Source organism: Passer domesticus, chromosome 3 (assembly GCF_036417665.1).
Source record: "Passer domesticus isolate bPasDom1 chromosome 3, bPasDom1.hap1, whole genome shotgun sequence".
Taxonomy (NCBI): domain Eukaryota; kingdom Metazoa; phylum Chordata; class Aves; order Passeriformes; family Passeridae; genus Passer; species Passer domesticus.
This window is the reverse complement of record NC_087476.1, coordinates 49,838,359-49,857,830: the sequence shown is the minus strand read 5'-3', so window position 1 is coordinate 49,857,830 and position 19,472 is coordinate 49,838,359. Positions and strand designations below refer to the sequence as shown.

Here is a 19,472-nt window from a genome sequence, read left to right as displayed (position 1 = left end):
TGCACCCATGAACCTGCTGGCTTCTTGTTACTGTATTTAAAGAGATGCTGTAGAAAATAAAACCTAGTTTATCCAGTGAACTTTAACAGCACTGCATCTGTTCAGATGACGCAGTTTCTAAGAATATGCTTTTTCTAGAGCTCCTGTTACTTATCTGATCACTCCATGGGCCAGGACATAGAAACCTTCATGCAAATACAGTTTCCTACATTTCCTGCTACTCATTTATCTGACAGGAGGAAAAGGGAGAGTAACAACTCTATGAATTCATCCTCTTCAGCACACTGAAGATTTTTCTCACATGGAGTCCTTCCTGGAGTTACTTCCTGCAGTACAGCACAGGCTACACTCCAGCATGGTGGAATTTTCTATTTGCCCTTTCATCCACTTTGGGCCTCTCTTTGCAAATGCTTTTGTCTGCCTCACCTCCTATTAAACTATGCTCTAATTTCTGGCTTTTTTTTAAACCAGAAAACAGGAGCCAGTGTCATGCATGTTCTCACTGCTCAGCTCTGTGGGCAGCATGAGAACATGAAGAAAAAAGATTGGAAAACAAAAAGGACATTAGCCAACATCAAAGGCAAAACTCACTCTGACCTGTAATGAAATTGTCTCTAGAAGTTCCCTCCACCCCCAGAATTAGAGTCTGGGCTGTGTTCTGAAGCATGAGGAGGCAGAGATATAATCCTTGAGTTATTCTGATACTGGTGTGAATTAGGGTCTGCCTAGAGCTGCACAGTGAATGTCAGCAGCTGGCTCCTGTTGCAGACCAGCAATGTCTTGTGCCTGTCCAATAGAATTTCTGTGGCTAAAACCTCATTCTGGATTTTTCCAGTGATGATTACATGAGAGTCTACCCATTACATATAATAACTAGCACTCATTCTGCTATGCTCTGAAGCATTTAGAGCTGGAAGCCCAACTAGAACTTGCCAGCCCTGTTAGCAATGGTAGCACTATGGAAGAATGTATTTTAATCCTTCCTGTTTAAGAAACTGCTGAATGTGGCACTTAGTGCTGTGATTTAGTTGATATGGTGGTGTTCTGTCAAAGTGTGGACTAGATGATCTTGGAGGTCTTTTCCAACCTTAATGATTCTGTGATTGATATTTTTTCCCTCAGCTCTATACTAATGCCCTGGGAAGCTGTGAGAGATAATTGAATTTTGGTAGAAGGTGGATAGAAACTGGGGGAGGAGAGTATTCTTTCATCTTCACTGCACACTGCACAGTTATAAATAGTAATTGGTATGAGCCAAAGAAAAAGAAAATATATGCCCTACCAGAGCTTACCTTAAGGTTTTTACCTGCTAATTGAAATTTATCTTTCACTTAACTGCCTTTCAAAGTCATCAGCATTGTTCAGCTGGGGAAATAGCTAAATTGTAACTGAGACTGGTGGACATGAGAGACAAGCATGAAAAGCAGTCAAACTCTTTTCAGTAACTGAATACCCCAGTCTTGCAGCAAAGTTTAAGCTAGGTGCTTAATGCTGGCTGATGAAAATGTCTAATATTGCACCAATTCCTGAGGTAAAGGGCAGCAGGACTTATGGTGTTCTGTGTAAACAAGCAGGATACTACCAAATGGTGAATAAGCAGGAACAAGCAGGACTGTGACAAAATATTTTGTTATTGCAGTTGATGCAGGCATGCCAAAGCCATCTTAAAACTAACAGCTTGACAACTTCCTGAGTTTCTCCAGTAGATATTGCAGCACACATTAGTTTCTGCACTTCCACAGCTGTCCTGCTAGCATCATACAAGCAACTAGTTTAAAACCAGGACTATCATGGCCATGGCACTCAAAGTTGGAGTACAAAACTGCTGGTTTCCCCAGACAACTAAAATGACCCTTTGAACCTTCAAAAATAGCTTGGATGTCAGGGCAGAAAGAGATTCTAGTCCATACACACATTTGTGGGCACTCCTCCTGCTCCCACCGAAAGTGGGAACTCCGTACCAGATTGGCTAAGTCTTCCCTTCTTAGCTCCTATGTGTTTTGAAGAAGGCAAGTCCCCAGGATGTGCCTTGCCAAAGTCACAGAACTTCACAGCCACATCCAGACTGGCAGGACACAATGCTGGTATGCCCATCCATTATTTCAGTCGTGACCCTGGACCTGGTTCAGAGAGCTGGTCCTGCGCCAGTCACTCATGACAGTGAGACCCAACTCCCTTTGTGTGGATGCTCAGAGGATCCAGTCTGAGGGCTGCAGCATTTCTGAGTACCTCCAGTGCCACTGGTTCTGCTCTTCCAGCTCAGTGAGTCTGCTGTTGGGCCCCGTGTCATTTCTCAAAGTCATAAAAACTTGTTCGTGGATGTGCAGGCAGCACATTTCTAGTTTCAGCTAAGGATACCTACTTTTCAACTTTCTCCCAGGAAATCCCCTAAGCTGCTGCAGAGACTGTAGTTTGAGGACTTCAGTTTGTTTACAAAAAAGGAGAGTTGGGGATGGTGGTGTAGAAGTTACTATTTTTGCTCCAAGACAAGAAACCAAGCTTTTCTTGTAGTCTGACTCCATCCAGCTGACCTTGCTGCTGTCCTCATCTTATCTCAGGCTTGTCTGAGTGACCTCAATTCTTGTCCTGGTTGGAGAATTCCTCGTAGTTCTGTCACTAGTTACAATGCAGGTCATGGCCACAGGGGAAACCACAGTGGAGACACTGCAGACAGCTGCTGGTCTGTGACATAGAGGACCATGTTCCAAGACCAGTTAGCCAGTGCTTCTGCCTCAGCTTCCCCCAACAGATGTGAACAGCAGCATTTATTTGCAACCCTGGCATACGGCTTCTTGCGTTGGTTTGAGTACCCTCATCTCCTTTTCTTCTCATTTGTTCATATTCTCCCTTCATTGTTGATGCTTTTTTACTTGGTAAACTTTTTTACTTGGCTTACTTTACAGGTAAGCCAGCACAGTAATGCTCTACATAAAAGAATTCTCCGACTGTGAGCACCCCAAATGTGGCAGCTGTTAGTGACACATCCTCCTAAAAATCCATTCTTAAATCCATAAACCCTCAGACATTCAGCTGAATGCTGGAAAGTTTAGCTTCAACATGGATGTTTCAGTGGCACCATCTGGGACTTCTCTAAATGTATTGTGGTTTAAAACGCTTAGCTCAATTTTACCTGTAGATCTTGAACTATTATAGCATCTTTTCTCTCCTCCAACACTTTTTTCCTGTGCTTAGAATGAGAACTGAGAGCAAACTGTGCTTGGCTAGTGAGTTGTTGGGAGAGAATGAAAGAGCAGAATCAGAGTAATTTTGAGGAGTTCAGATTATCTGTGTGCACATGCCTTGAATAATCTGGGCTTGTGAATGCTTCCAATGTACCCTTTCTTGCTCTGTCCCACTAAACTGAACAAAATGCAGCATCATAATGTAATTACCAATATGTGGTTGAGGCATTAAAGGAGTAAAGCTGCAACATACTTTGCATCATTTGCATCTTTTCATCTGAGGAACAAAATCTAATTATACAATCTGATTTATAAAGCCTGCTCATCCCTACATGGGAAAAAAAGCCAAAAAACCAACCACTTTTCATTTCTGTGGATTGCAATAAATAATACTCAGAAAGGAATTTTAAAATTGTACACCAAATTCAGCTCCCATGTCAATGTGCATTACTTCTTCCAAAGTACCAGAGCATGGATTTACCCACAAGTAAATCCTGCCCCTATATGGCTGAATTTGGCCAGAGACATCTGCAGCATCTCTTAGGTCATCATTCAGGTTAGGCAGAGCCTTTGGAGACCACACCAGTGGAGTGTGAGCAGCAGCAACCAGCTCTGTGCTGCAGTTTCACAGAGCCACATACAGCAGCAGGGGAAGCAAAGATGACAAATCACACTTGCTGGCACTTCAGTGAAAAGATTAGTATTAATGGATTAGGAATCCAATTAGCCACTCCTTTTCTTTTAGCAAAAGCTGGCATGTCAAAGGTTGCTGTCTCTCACGAGAATAGTGGGGTGCAGATGGCTGAAAATCACGACATGCTTTGATGCAAAATAAAATTTTGGCCCCATTTTTTGTTTCCAGCTTTGGACCTCCTAAGGAAAGCAACCCTGTCACTGGCTGGCTGGGCTCCTCCACACTGCCACTTCCATCTGTAGCCATCTTTCCATGCTAATCAAACAGATTTCTTCTCCAGATTGCTATCTGTTTGCCAGACAGTGTTACAGGGCTGTCAACAAATGGACTGCAAATCAGCTTTATATTTGTTTAAAAGAAGTTTCTTCTCTTGTCTTTCACACATCTTCAATGAAGCTCAAGGTCAGCAGTTAGAGGATTTTTTTAAAAGAAAAAAAAAGTGTTTCTTTTCCATTTTCTTTCTCCTTGTAGAATTATTTTTTTTTTCAGATGGAATTTAGTGCTGGACTACTTTCAATATTGTATCTATTACATAGCAGTATTTCCTATTCGTCTGAGAATTCCCTTGTACCCTGTAATGAGGAATTCAGAAGGCTTTGTATTTTGTTAAATACGTGATAGACCAATAATGACCAGAAAATCTGCAGAATTCCTAGATATTAATCTGGCCTCTGTTGGGCTTTGCAGTAGTTGCAGAGGGATTTGTCAGAGAAAATTAGTGCTTCAGTCTGTCACACAGAATGCCTCTGGCATCTTGGAACTCCAGAAGACAATGGGCATTTCTTCCCCATTGTAGATCGGGTGTCTTTCCACAAAATGCCCAGTTCATTGCAGATTTTTCTCCAGATCTTAAGGGTGATCAGCAGTGGCATATGATTGGTGGTGGGAGGGAAGAAGGTTGCTTTCTCCTTCCCTCTTTTTTTTTTCCCTCTTGCTTATATTGTCCAGATGCTACAGAAGTCTGCAGAGTATTGACCTGGATTTGTCAGCAGCTGCCAAATCCCTTTGAATCATGGCTTGTGTGACATTACTGATACAGTGGGGTACAGGTAGGAATCTAGAGAAATCTAGATGGTTTAATCCCAGCCAGTCCTCTACAGAGAATGAAATTTGTGGAGGCATTATCCAAGAGCTCATAATGGAATTTGTAGGCATATCACAATAGAATTTCATAGGCAAAAAACATCCCAAACATGCCATGGAAGACCACCAAGTGTTTACTGTTACTTTAACCTCAGATTCAGGTATGAAATAGGGTCTCTAGCATGGTCCTTGTTGGCTGCCAGCTGATACCAGGCTCACCAAGGAGACAAGCTTTCAAATTCTCTGGCCTATCTTTTTCTCATACAACTGATGAAAGGCACTGTCAAAGGGTGCTGCTCTTGGGAGCAGTCACAGTGCCTTATTCCCTTTCCATTTTCTCAGTGTCTGAAGAAGATAAAACACTGAAAACTGAATCTCCTGAATATCTCATTTGTTCTGATCTTTGTTCAACTGTACTATAATTACTTGAGTCTGACCAGTCTGTCTCCTGTACCTGATATTAAAACTGACACTGACTTTTGTAGAACCAGATGCAGACTGCTGTTAATCTCCCTCAAAATACAATAATACAATGCCATTAAAAAGAGAGCTATTATTTTAATTAAAATGGGATCAATTTTTTAAACCAGGCATCCTGTACTCCATAAGGTTCTATGACCATGGAAGTGCTATGGAACAGAATGGATCCACACCAGCTGTGCTGCCTAAACCTTCCTAGGCTGCAGTTATCAGTATCCAGAGACCTAACAATGCCTTTTTCCTGATGGTCATGGTCAAAGACCATCAGAATTGTGAAATTGGTGGAAAAATAAATCTTTAGTTGGTGGCTGGGGTAAAACCATGACAGCAGTGCATGAAAACAGGCCCTCCAAGGTAGTACAAAATGAAAAGCAATAAACAAAACAATTTAGGATGAAAGACAATATTTAACTTTTTTATTGTTTTGGTTAAATAATATGCTGTAAATTGAAAAAATTCTGTATTGAACAGCTAGTTTATCCTTCTAATAGTCCCTAAAATTGATATAATTATACATTCTTGTAATTAAAATTCAATATCTGTTAGCTTGTTACACTGTCTTTGGACAACTCAGACAAGAATTAATAATATCTATTTAAAACCTAATTTAATTTTCAGTGATTAAAAAATAATTAACACCAGTTCAGGCAATCTGCACATCACATTTCTTGCCATCACTTTAGTTTTCTTGGAACTGAGAAAAATAACAGCTTTTAAAATTAAATAAAACAAATGTTGCTTTGGTCTTTCCAGGCTGTTCACGGAAAGTCCCACTATCTTCATGTTTGTTATTAGTTGCAATAGTTTCAGCAAGATCTCTCACTTCATATTTAAGCACCACTGCCATCCCATGCTCTGCAGGGGGGCTGTGAGCTCCTCCTGGGCAGAGCCCAGCAGCTGGAAGACATGTTCACAAAGTTCAATACAAGTATTTTTACCCTTTTTTACAAGCAGAGGATTTGGCTTCTGGTTTATCTTTTTGGTTCCTTTCTTGTCTGGCTGCATTGTTTCCTACTTATAGATATGTGTGTTATGATGACCACTTTTCTTTGATGTATATCTCCTTCCTTCTTTTCTCTTTCTTCCTCTCGCTCTTCCTTTCGGTTTTTCTGTTCAGGCTTTGTGTGATTGCAACCAATTTTGCTTACAGTGATTAGGTTAAACCACACCACTGCCCCACACATCAGCCCAATTTACTGCCAAATTCCCACTTGAAACATGTCTTTGATTCCAGCAAGTTTAATGTGACTGTTATCTGTACAAGAGGAGAGACCCATGGCTATCCCAGAAGCTCCCACTCTGAAATCCCTGGGACAGCAGACAGTGTCCTGCAGAGCCCTTTCACACCACAGAGTAACAACAGGGACCTTGAGAGCTGAACTGGGCCATTGCTGCCAGAGCCTCTAGAGAGACTTATCTTTTTCATTTTGTGCAGTACAGATGTAATTATTTTTGGTAGCACAGAGTTGTTAAATATTAAAATACATTTTAAGTAGCTGATACATTTTATAAAGGAGTCAGCACTAATAATTGCTCTGCAAGCAAATACCTTTGCTAATAAATCTTTCCATCCATGTGCTCTAGGAAACAGAGAAGGGAAAGGACCAGCAGACCTGATTCCTGTCACAGTTGTTTTTATCACTGCCCTGCTAAATCATCTCTGGTAAGTTGTTTCACAGCCCTTTTCTGATCAGATTTTTGTCAGTATAGAATAAGAATTCTCAAATGGCACCATTTTACTTATAATTCTGCTAGTAAAATTGTTACAGAGAAGGTCCTCAGACTTATTTAAGCAATAAATGTGGCTTTTACAGCTGTTGGGTATGGGCTTTTTGTCATCTGGCCATTAAACCAGATGATGAAAGGAGTTCACCAATGTGGGACTCCCTTTAGAAATAACTTTCATTTCAGTTTGTTGGTTTTCCTTGGCCATACATAGAAATAATGACCATTCAGTACATGCAAATGGGTATGTTTGGAAATGTCAAGTGAATATATTTGATGTGGTTTAATCCCCCCACCACCAACTAAGCCCCACAAATCTCCAGGGGGAGAGGAAAGAGAATCAGAGGAGTACAAATGGGAACTTGTGGGTTGAGATAAAGTTTAATAGTTAAAACAAAAGCTGTGCACACACAAGGAAAGCAAAACAGAGAATTCATTCACCACTTCCCATAGGCAGGAAGGTGTTCAGACACTCCCAGGAAAGCAGAGCCCCATAATGTGTAATGGTTACCTGGGAAGACAAATGCCATCACTCTGAATGTGTCCCCTGCACCTTCTTTCTTCTTTCCCTTTTATTTATGTGCTGGCCATGATGCCATGTTGGATGGAATAACCCTTCTCTCATTTGGGGTCAGCTGTCCCAGCTGTGTCCCCTCCCCACTGCTTGTCCACCCCCAGCCTGCTCAGGGGAGAGAAAGACAGAAAGGTCTTTATTCTGTGTAAGCCCAGCTCAGCAAATAACAAAACCATTCCTCCTGTCATCAGTAGTGATTCCAGCACAAATCCAAAACACAGCCTCACACTATATACCATGAAGAAAACTAACTCTACCCTGGCCAAAACCATTACATTCTCCACCTCTTATTCCATACTACTTACATCGGGTCAGATTCCACATTATCTAATATATTGTCATTAACCACCATGACCCTTCCCATCCTTTGGTGTAATGCACAGGTATAATTCCTTTAGTTTATGGATGAGCCCTGTAAAATGTCCATAAAATGTCCACATGTCCACTGAGCTAATTTAGTCCATGGCTTTGCGCTCCCTTGGTTATGGTGAGGGAAGTACTGTGGGTTTGTTGTGTGGAGTCACAGGGCACCAAACTCAGCTTGGGCTGGTGCCACTGCTGCACTTGCACTGCCTCTTGTAAGACTTCTCCTCCATTGTTCCGGTGGATTTGGTACAGTAATTCCTATAACAGAATTTAAAGGTATATCCATTACAAGCTCTGTTCCTGGTCCCCTTGGACCACATTACAGGGCTTAACATTGCAGTGAACACTCACCAGTAAACCACAAAAGTAAATGTCCAGTAGTTAAAAGTAGTTAATTTTCCTGTCTTTCTTTGTATCTATAATTGGGCTCTGAGGACTTTATTGCCCTCAGGCAGAGTGCCTGTCTCTAGCAGTTGCACAAGGAATCACAGAACCATTTAGGTGGCAAAGGACCTTTAAGAGCATCAAGTCCAGCCATTAACTGAGTCTGACTGACTCCAACATGCACATTTCTTCCTGTTCCCACATCCTGCATTTCCTAGTTTCTTTTCATGGCCCATTGCTTAGCAATTGATTTTACTTCACACTGTGAATTCTCCATAAATAAGAGGCGGGCAGTAACACTTTAACATAAACGGCCAGTTCTTGTGATTCTCTGTTTATTCACTCAATCAATAACTTACAGCTGGTAAAAAAAATTCTTTGACAGGAAGTTCCTGCACTCCCAACCTGAATTGCTTCCCAGCAGTTACAAAAAGACCCTACAGCCAAGGGTGAGCAGTCGGAGTTACCAGTGATTGTCACAGCACCCTGTCTTTCTTTCTTTCTGAATTACCTCTACCTTGAAATATCAACTGGTAGGCCCAGAGAATTGGCCTGGATAGGTGTTCCTGTATTCATTCGTATTGATACCAGAGAAATCATGATCTCAAAAGTCAGCCTGTTACTTAGGCAAAACTACCTCAGCAGACAATGCTGGCATACCATGCACTGGGGTGTTGGCAGAGAGAAGCTGCTTCAGGCTGCAGCAGGACTGCTTTTTAAGTTAATTGCTTCATCTTTGCCACTGCAGGATCATGCACAGCAATTTATGCCATAATTTTGTGTTGGTTATTAGTACTAAAATGTGACTTTTGTCACTTGAATAACTTTCACTTAATTTGAAGCATATGCTATGAGTTTGAAATGCAAGGTGTATCTAAAAACCAGAAACTACTGTCACTGGGAGTTAGTGGAAGAGGGAGGCAAGCTATTGATGCCAAAATTCCAATGATCTATGCTTTAAATCCTTGGTATGATCATTTGTTAATATTTACTGCTTCACTTTGAAGCAATATTGTCCAATGCTAAGAATCTCAGGGAACAATGACAATGTGACTGAAAAGTTGGATGAAAGATAACAAGAGAAATAGCATAATATTTTATTAGCATATGACTTTGGGGAGCAAATTTTATCTGATATTTTAAACTGATAAAAAGGTATCTGAAGCCCTGATTCAGCAAAAGCCATGTAGTTCTTCAACAATGAAGAGAAACATAGAATATGCCTGGATTTGGAAATACAACATGTATTTTTTAATGTTTGAAATAAGATGGAATTTGAGATTCTCTTTGCCTGTAAATATTTTTCCTGTGTCTCTTCAGAGACATAAGTTCTGACAAAAGTAGTGGTTTCAGACAAAGAGTGGGTTTAATTGGAGCATAAGCTTTTCACATTAAGTTCACATTTCACATTAAGTTCTGCATTTCCTAGAAAGAAGCTTTTATATATACGGTAATACATCCTACCTGTATTTTGCTACACCATAAAAGAATTCCAGCACCTAAATATATCCATTTTGTCATCAGATGAAGCGGATATGCATGTTGAAACAAATTTGATCTCCATGTCTGATATTACTCCATCAATTCAATACCATTTCTTAAGTCCTTACAGAGATCTATACATAAAAACCCCTCACATATATGAATAAAAGAGTGCTATTTAACATACATGTATTCTCTGAATCATTACTCTACAATTTTAGGTTCTATGTTTGCCTCCCACTAAAGGGAGTTTATTCTACTGAATCAAATATTATAGGAAGAAACATAAGTATGGGCTGCCAAAACACTTTGGTACCTGAATTTTCAATGAGTTTTCACAAATTGCCCATAACAATCAAATATGTCTTTCAAGTGAAGTCATACTCAAAATAACCCTGGGGAATACTGTGAGTTGCACTGGTTTCTGTAAATTGTAAATGAAAAGGACCAAATTAATAATTTTTTCATCATAGACAAAGTAGGATCAATGATTTGTTCTCTCTCATCTGGTCTCCACAGGTCTCAAGAAATTTAGAAAAGCATAAAAACTTAAATTGTCAGTGAAAACAATGTGATTAACAGTGCAAAGAGCAAAACCACAGAAGTGTGGCCCTTCCTGAAAACTTTCTGTATAAAGACATGTTTTAAATCAATGGAATTTGAACTTGTGCTTAGACTGAAAAAGGTCAAAATAAACAGATACATAATAAGCAAAGTGAAATAACAGAAATATAATAATCTGACATTCCACATTTTGTGTTCTTGCCGAGGTCAACAATAGAAGTTGGATTTATTGTCTTTTGTTGTACATATTTTAGCATCACAATGTTAGTGTGGCCACATTTCTAAAAGTCACTGTAATTTTTTAACCATTCCTTTACAATGCTCTGAATTATTCTTAGTGAGACAAGCCTCTTTCTTTTCTTTCTTTCTTTCTTTCTTTCTTTCTTTCTTTCTTTCTTTCTTTCTTTCTTTCTTTCTTTCTTTCTTTCTTTCTTTCTTTCTTTCTTTCTTTCTTTCTTTCTTTCTTTCTTTCTTTCTTTCTTTCTTTCTTTCTTTCTTTCTTTCTTTCTTTCTTTCTTTCTTTCTTTCTTTCTTTCTTTCTTTCTTTCTTTCTTTCTTTCTTTCTTTCTTTCTTTCTTTCTTTCTTTCTTTCCCTGTAAGATGAACTATGGGGATTCCTGCTGAATGAGTGATTATTTCCAGCTGTGTTAATAAATTTTCTGAAAAGACGACAAGGAATTGTTTAGATGTTGTGTTTTAACTGCCCAAAAATCAATTTTGAATTTTTCAAGGAGGTGTCTCTTATTGGTTGCAAAGAAATAGCAATTATACTGTGGGAAACAAATCTTTATGAGGAATGCAGAAGGAACAGCCCTGAAACATTTCTGTGATTCATATCTTCTTCAGAAGTCTTTCCTTAGGAAGGGCACTTCAAATGAAAATCCTTCCCTTTTTAAAAAAGTACAGGACTTTATGCCATGTTTGGTTTTAAACTTACCCTTGTCTCTTCCCCCACAGTGAAGCCACATGGTTTGAATTAACGAAACAAAGTACAAAGCAATAACTGTATTTTTAAAATGTTGCTGAGGAATGCATTCATTAATGAGAATAGCTAATGTAAAGAAAAAGGTTCACATAACAAAAAGGCTGAACTCCAAAACAATTCCTTATCCATTCAAAAAGTAAATTGTATAAACACCTATTTTCTATAAATAGTAGTATCAGCTCCAGAGAACCAAGATTTTAATATGAATTCCTGTGGTTTGCTTTTATTTCAGGCAGTGTTTATCAAATCAGACTGTTTAGAGTAATTATTTAGTCCACAGATATTTGTATCTGCATCCAGTGAACTTCTAGAGTCTCCACTTCCAGAGGTAAATTATAGACCTGAGCTCCAGATCTAGTTTAGCTGTTCTAACAGAGAACTGTTAGAATTTGTTCCATAGAAAAGTTTGTTCCAAAGAATTAGTTCCATTTTTTCTGGTTTTATTTGCAGTAATCTTTATTTGGGTGAGGACAACAAGGTGTTTCACCAAATGAAAGGAATTGTATAAATGCAGTGGAGGGATCCAAAGGCAGGTAATGTCTTAACATTACCCAAATGCAATCAGTGGTAACTACTTCAATATTTATCCTAACAATAATTATCTGAACAATTGTCTGGATCCCAAGAGAAAGTGGCAGTGTGAAAACCCCATTAATCCCATGAGGAGATGTATCTCCTAGCAAGGAAACGTGTTACAGCGCTTCATTTAGCCTCAAGAGTATTGCATCAGAAAAACAAAGACTTCGGTATCAGAGTTAAAAATTTATATCTTCAAAACCCCTGCAGTACTTCCATACAGCACAAAAGGGAGTTCCGCCGTGCCAATTTTCCAGCAATGAAGCTCCCTCAGGAGTTAAGTGTATGTTTTGTGTACAGTCTGTTGCTACCTAGTGCATGTAGCTAAGCTACACTGAGATCTCTGTTTTAAGCAAATATCTACTGAACTCAGTGGTAAGACCAGGTACATTTGGTATTCAATGAATTCTGGTTCAATGTACAAGATAATTTTGCCTTTAAACAATAGTTCAAACACCTGTGTTCAAGTTCATTTTCTGGTCATGAGTTTTTGAACTCACATCTATTATGAATGCTTAAATTAGCTACATAATACTATAGGATGTATTTTATACTTTTCATTGCAAAATGGGATGGCTTTATGTAGTATTAGAGAAAGGCAATAACTTTAGGACTAGACCAGTTGTCTAGATTGGGGGAGGAAAAGAAGACTTAGGTTCTTCCATCTACTCTTGTGAATCATTAAATATCCAAACAATAAATGGGTTTACCCAAACCCAAGTGAATGCTTAAACATCAAGATTAAGAAGAGACACAGTGTAAATGTCTAAATATTCAATGCAAAGAGCAACACTTCCAATACAAGGAATTAAGGGAACCCCATCCCATGCTGAGGCCAAAGTTGGTACCTCTTCTGCAGCTGTCTTGGCACCTCTTCCCTGTGAACTGAACTGCTTGTAACAGTTCAGGCGCCTTTTCCTTTATCTGGTAGGGTTTTCATGCAAGGATTAGATCTCTGAAGTTAAATAGAAAGCCAGTCATTTAAAATCCAGGATTATTTTGGGAAGCTGGTCCCTAGTATGTTGCAGCTGGATGCTCTTTCCTCTGTCGTGCTGCAGGTCAGCCACATTCCTGCAGTACAGCTCAAAGTAACTGGCAATGCTTGGCCAGAGTGATGGGCTGAGAGAGAGGACAGGACAGCTGGGTAAGCTTCCACAGAGGGTCAGCAGTGTTAAACTGAAGAAAAAGAAATTATAGTTATACCTGAAAATGCTGGGGGGACAAGGAGAGAGGGGAGAGAGGAATCACAAAGATTGCATTATACTGTCCACTCTGAAGGGAAAAACATGGGAAGAAAGGGAAAAAATCAAAATATTAAAAGGCCTTTAGCTTGTTTGTGGGGTTTTTTTGTTGTTTTTGGGGGGTTTTTTTGTGTGGTTTTTTTTGTTTGTTTGTTTGTTTTTGATTTTTTTTAATGTATATTTACTTCCTAGAAGTCTTCTTAGTAAGACGAGGTCATGCAGTCAAACTTTTTAGTAGGGCCTGTAGCAATAGGACAAGGGGCAACAGTTTTAAACTGAAAGAGGATAGATTTAGATTACATATAAGAAACACATTTTTTATGGTGAAACACTGGCACAGATTTCTCAGAAGATGGTGGATGCACCATTCCTGGAAATATTCAAGGTCGGGTTGGCCAGAGCTCTGAGCAACCTGCTCACTTCAGGGGGTTTGGACTACATGACATTTAAAGGTGCATTCCAGCTGAAACTATTGTGTGATTCTAGGAATAAGAGAGAAGGGAGGAAGCTGGAAAATGAAGAGTCACTTGAAAAAGAAAGAGAGGGTTAAGGCAATAAGAAGAACCCAGACAGGAAATGAAAGATGAAACTCAAGGACAAAAGGACCTTTAATTCTGGATCAATTACAGAGGTGTCTGACTTGTCAGGGGCCAGCCTCTTCACTTCAGTCAGTAATATCCACCATTCTTGTCAAATCATCTGCTACCATTATCTGCTGATAAGATTGTAGTAGAGGTGGGAGGAAATTGATGCTTTTTGTTTGCGTTTGCAGGTTCTTCAAAAAGTGGCAAAATTTCCAAGGCTGTCAAATTAGCCACACAGCAGGTGTGCTTGGTGCAGGCAGGGGTTCTGTGGGAGCTCAAACCACGTTTTTCCAGCCACTGCTGCTCAGACTATCAGCATATGCAGCAAGGAAAGACTGTCTATATTTAATGGGAAAAATGCAAAGAAAGCAGATATATTTCACCAAAGCTAGGTAAAACTTCTCCTCCCATGCCTTTGGACTTGTGTTGTGCAAGGCAGCATTGCTAACTTGCCGGCACAGATGTTTCCTTTTACATGTGTGTCTCCAGTGGTTTATAGTCTGACATGTAGCTGTGTAAGCAGGACCTCCTGGAGTCTGTGTCACAGAGCTGACTCAGCTTGCAAGCAAACACTTTTCCCTATTCACCAACCCTGCAGAGTCAGATGGAGTTCCTGGAGGAATTCTGCAAGTTTCTTGACCCGTGCCCAGAAACACAGGTTCTGTAGGCTAGATTTGCCCTTCAGCAGTCCTGTACAACTGCTCTTTTCTGTAATTCTGACATCTTCTGCAACCACGACATCTCTGCAAGATTTTTCAACTGTTCTTGCAGTTATAACTTAGTTGTCAACATTTCATCCACTTGCCTGAATAGTTTGTTGTGCTGCTGCTAATCTCTACCTTATCTAACTATTCAGTGGGTACTAAAATGAGGGACAAAAATGCAGAGCTGAAAGTATAAATCCTGGTGAGGCAATCCAGTTATCAAAGACACGCCACATGCCTGCAGTATGTGATGCTATCAGAGCTTTTCCAAGAGTTCCCAGTCTTACTTGCATATTTCTGTGAGCTAGATGTTAGTGGCAGCTTTCTGCATCTGTCAGATGCTAATTCAGAAACAAAAAAGATATTGTAGCTCCTGTCTAAAAGGCTGTGGTACACTGGCAAGGATTCAGGGAGCTGTCTGCCCTACTGTGAAACCCTGTTTAAAAAGGTAGAAGCAGGTCCTGATTAACTTATGGACAACGTTCTGCCTCAGCAGAGAATGCAAGGGCATGTGGAGATGTCTGTGAACCTATTCAACCCTTGAGCGTGCACATTTCTACCACACTGCAGCAAAAGGCAGGGCAAGAGTTCATCCCTATGTGACAAAGAGGAACTTAAGGTCAGTATTACCTTTAGTAAAGACCATGAACACCTGTTCAGATAAAATCAGTGTTAAACAGTAGCAGTCCTAGGATGCCTTTCATCTGTAGGTCTTGGAGCACTTCACAGAGCCCTGCAATTCTGAGCGCAGAGCTCTGAGTAATAAAGCCTTCTCACAGACATATTTCTAATAGATCTTTGTTAAAGTCACTTCTCTCCACATGGCGTCAGTTTAAGATTTACATGCAAAGTACAAGAAGGAGGGGAGGCGGCTGCCTGTTGTTGTTACCAACCCCGTGCTGAGTGCCTCCGCACTTTGCAGTGCTGAGCTGCAGCCCTGCAGCTCTCCCGTAACCACCACAATTTCCTCTTGCACTCATTTGAAAAGACAATGTTCCTGAGGAAGTTATGAAGACGACAAGTAAGTTGCTGCCCTAATTTCTGTGTGTTTGGTTAAGAGTGCTTTCTTATTTGTGCTTCTTAAAGCTTATTTATGGTGCTTTTCAAACATTTGGAGGGATGAGAAGCTTGTGCTTCCAGAGAACATATGGGCAAAACTGTGTATTCTGCGGTCCCCTCAGCATGTTGCTCAGAAACAGCTGCAGAAGACTCAAGGCAGCTCTTTTTTCACTGGTGCTGAAACTGTGAGGGAAGTGACTTAAATATTGAGTTGCAAGACGCTGCTGCAGCTGTGATGTCAGATAAGAAAATGTAACTATTGGTAAATCTGCTGTATGACTGTAAATGTTTCTTAAAGGCAGTAACTGGAAAAGGCAATTTCACATGTTTAAACCAGCACTGTTTTTTTTTTAAGTGCTTAATTATTTACGCCTTCAGATGGACTGTCCCAGCAGTTGTGAAGTGTGTGCTAGAGAGCTCCCTCACAGTTGACAAAACAGGGTTGTCACTAGGAAGGATGTCTGTACCTTTTTGCTGACAGCCATGGCTTCCTGCCTTTGTTTGGGGAGATGATGCAGTGGAGGGAAGCACAAATTTGCTGTCTGCCTGAGGAGCAGATAACCTGCACAACTTGCAGCGGGGATCAGGGGACTGGTTTGGCTTTGCCTTCCCTCTCTGTCACGACAGCAGTTGCTTTGCTGGTTACAGCTCCCATGTGTACAGAGGGCTGGACACAGCTCTCGAGCAAGGGGGTTATCCAGAGAGAATATTAGGTGCAATCCTTTTTTTTTTTTTCTGGGCACACAGGAAATGTTGTGGGAAAAGCTGAGTTGCTAGGCAGTTGTTTTGTTGCTGGTAATGTGGGAACTAAGCCAACACAGAGCGAGCCACAGAGGGGCCGTTCTTCTCAGGCCGCAGAAGAGCAGAGCCTCAGCGTGTTCTTTGCACTCCCAGCCTTCCTCTGGGTCTGAATGCCTGGAAGCCCTGGATGCCATGTATCACTGCTTTTGAAACTGATAAATCAATTGTGGCCCTCTTCTTTCCACTCACCAAGAAAGTTTTAATTTCTTTGACGTGTGTCTGATTACTTTTAAGTTTCAGTTTGTTCAAGCAAATCTGTTGTTACTTCTAGAAAAAGTGAGATTTAGAAAAGGAAAGAAAGCCATTAGCTTGGAAAGTGGCAAATGCAAAAAAAAAAAAGAGAGTAAAAGTTATTATGATCTCATGTATGAAATTAATAATAGAGAAAATAAATTCTTTAGCTCTATGCTCATCAGTGATATTCAGGTTTTGTTGCAGCATCACTTTAAGGATTTATTCTGCTTAAGGTTAAGTAAAGTGAAATACTCCCCTAAACACACTAATTTGAGTCATGAAGTGGCATGTGAAGGCCCAAGACAATCCCTGTAGTTTATGTGAAGAATTGCAAAATGCAGAGACTTATAATGATAGTCTTAGAAATAGGCACTAATTTCCATTTCTGAGACCAAGTAGAGAAAAATGCACAGCCCTTGGGCATTACAGTCTGTTTCAGTGAACTGTAAGAATTAGGTTCTTCAGCTGCAGAATTAGGAACACAATGCCAGACAATGGGAAGCCAGAAGCTCTTCAGGAGAGTCACAGACTGACTCTCTGATGTGAAGAAGAGAGTTTTCAGTGTCACTACTCATCTTGTCTCCCCTGTCTCCTGTGAGTGTCTAAAAGGCTTTGTGTAAGAGAAACTACCCTTAGGTTTGGTGCTCGTGGGCATCACTGCTGACAGTGCCAGCAGGGTCTCATGGTCAGACAAGTGTGGAGAAAAGGATCTTGCACTCTGAGTCACCTTCCTGCTGCTTGGTGGCAAATTTTATTTTAAAGGATTATTGTAGCCTAGCATTTGGGTGCCAGCCCAAATCTTGGTCAGTGCCAAGCCTGGCAGTGGTGAGAAAGGTTTGCCATGAATGCTCAGGAGGAGGATGAGTTTCATGAAGAAGGGAGCTCTCATTCCTGCTGCCTTTAATGCACAAGCTCTTTGGCAGCCTGAGAAACCAGAAGCTGGGTGTCACCTTTCACCATTACTATATGCAACTTCCTTAATTTGCTTTGATGTGCTGCAGTCAATATTTCCTGAGTGGTGGCTAAGAACCTTACGCCATCTTTTCAGCTCATGTTTGTTAGTTTCAATTTTTGCTGGCATAGTAGCTGAATATAAAACCTTATTTTCTTCACACAAGAATTCAATATCTTTGTTACTTCATAAATAAGTCAATGTATGGAATTGTATTACAAAAGCCCTACTAAATAATAAATAATGTATTTGGTCTGCCACATGATTCTGTGCTTGTCTCTTTGCCCAGTGCTCCTCTAATTCACAAAATGGGTTTTGTATCATAGTGCATGTAAGTTTAGATTCTTTGCTGTACCTTTCATAAAACTCATGCCTGTTGTGAACTAGATGCTTCTGCTAAGAGTTTATACAGAGCAATATCATACAGAGCAAAAAAATCTTTATTTATTTTACAAAGTCTCTCTGAAGTTTTAGTTATGTGATGTGGTTGTTTTTTGTTTTGTTTTGTTTTTTTCTTTTCTTATGAGATAATGGAGTTTGGAGTCAGTAAGCTCTCTGACTCTGTCACGTTGAGATTCTGTTTTGGAAGAACTTGTGAAGGTGCTAGAGGACCTCAGAGTTTAGCTGTTCTGTGTCTGTTCTGTGCTTCATCTATATGAAACCCATCCATATTATCTGGGGGCTTCTGGAGACCAAATGGCTCTGCTGCAAGGGGTGTAGAAAGCAGTTTGAGAGAAATGTTTGTTTGCTGTTTGAACTATGCAGGTGCTGAGAGCTTGCAAGGGTAACTGCAGCCAAAACCAAAACCCAGGATATGAATGATTGTTTCTCTTCAAAAGTTTCTACGACATCATCTACATTTGCATTATTATGCTCAAACTAAATAGAAAATTGACCTGAAAAAAATCCGTCTGCTATTGACAGTATCATGAGTGATTCTTCCCTGAAACTCACTCGACTCTTGTTTATGTCAGTGACAAAGGTTCCAGCAGATCTCCTGGGGCTTCATAGCAGCAGAAGCAGCGAGGGGAAATCAAGGCATTAGCAGAACATGGCAGAGATACCTATGACAAAACTGGACTGTGAGAGGATGATGAGCCACAAGCTTTTGGCACAAGGCCAGAATAAAATGCAGAGGAATATTCAGAGGACCTTAAAAAGTTCTGTCTTGAATATGCCACGAAAGTGATTAAGGTACCCCCAATAGTAGAAGATATCCTGGCCTGTGAAAAGGCAGAGGCAGGAACACGGTGAAGGGGTGTGCACACACTGAGTGGGAAAACCCCCCAAACTTTGCAGAAAATGCAAGCAAGCAGATAAAGTGGAAATAAACTGGTTTTTGAGGAATTTTGAAATTGCAGAAATAATCTGAAATTGCATCTTCAGATTTTTCAAGGTGAGAGAGGTATTCAAAGTAGTAGGGACTAATAAGGAAGCACTACAAGGCAGACCCCAGAACACCAATGCTGAACATCTGATATCTCAGGAAACGACACTCTAAAGACAAGATAATATTCAAAATATAGAAGTCTGCAAGCAGAATGATGATGAGGAGATTGAGGATGTAGCAGAGACAGTTGAGTGCCATCCAGAAATCAGTGAAAACAAAAGATCCAAAGAGTGGGTGGCTCTGAGCAAAATGATCCAGGGAAAGAGGAGCTGGTCTGTTCAGGAAGGTACATGGGCTATATAATACACAGAAAGATAGGGGAAAAAAGAATCTTAAATAAAGAATGAGAAAAGTCAATTTTGCTGTTAGTGCCTAAGAAAAGTGAACTGCTAAGTTGCACAAGTCACCAGAG

General features: G+C 40.2%; 1 protein-coding gene and 1 long non-coding RNA gene across 2 annotated transcripts in view; both read left to right on the top strand.

Annotated features, from left to right (window-relative positions):
* Positions 1 to 2,709: 2,709 nt before the first annotated feature.
* On the top strand, positions 2,710 to 13,921 carry LOC135296568 (uncharacterized). The gene is made up of 6 exons (XR_010358642.1): positions 2,710 to 2,903; positions 4,825 to 4,925; positions 7,024 to 7,102; positions 8,874 to 8,937; positions 11,752 to 11,847; positions 13,823 to 13,921. It is a non-coding gene; the product is annotated as an uncharacterized LOC135296568 (long non-coding RNA).
* Positions 13,922 to 15,522: 1,601 nt separating this feature from the next.
* The window catches only part of CEP85L (centrosomal protein 85 like), a 135,119-nt gene continuing 131,169 nt past the window's right edge, over positions 15,523 to 19,472 (top strand). The window contains exon 1 of the mRNA XM_064413012.1: positions 15,523 to 15,645. Within this exon, the coding sequence (XP_064269082.1) occupies positions 15,633 to 15,645 (13 nt within the window). The 5' untranslated portion in view covers positions 15,523 to 15,632. The remainder of the gene's footprint in view (positions 15,646 to 19,472) is intronic.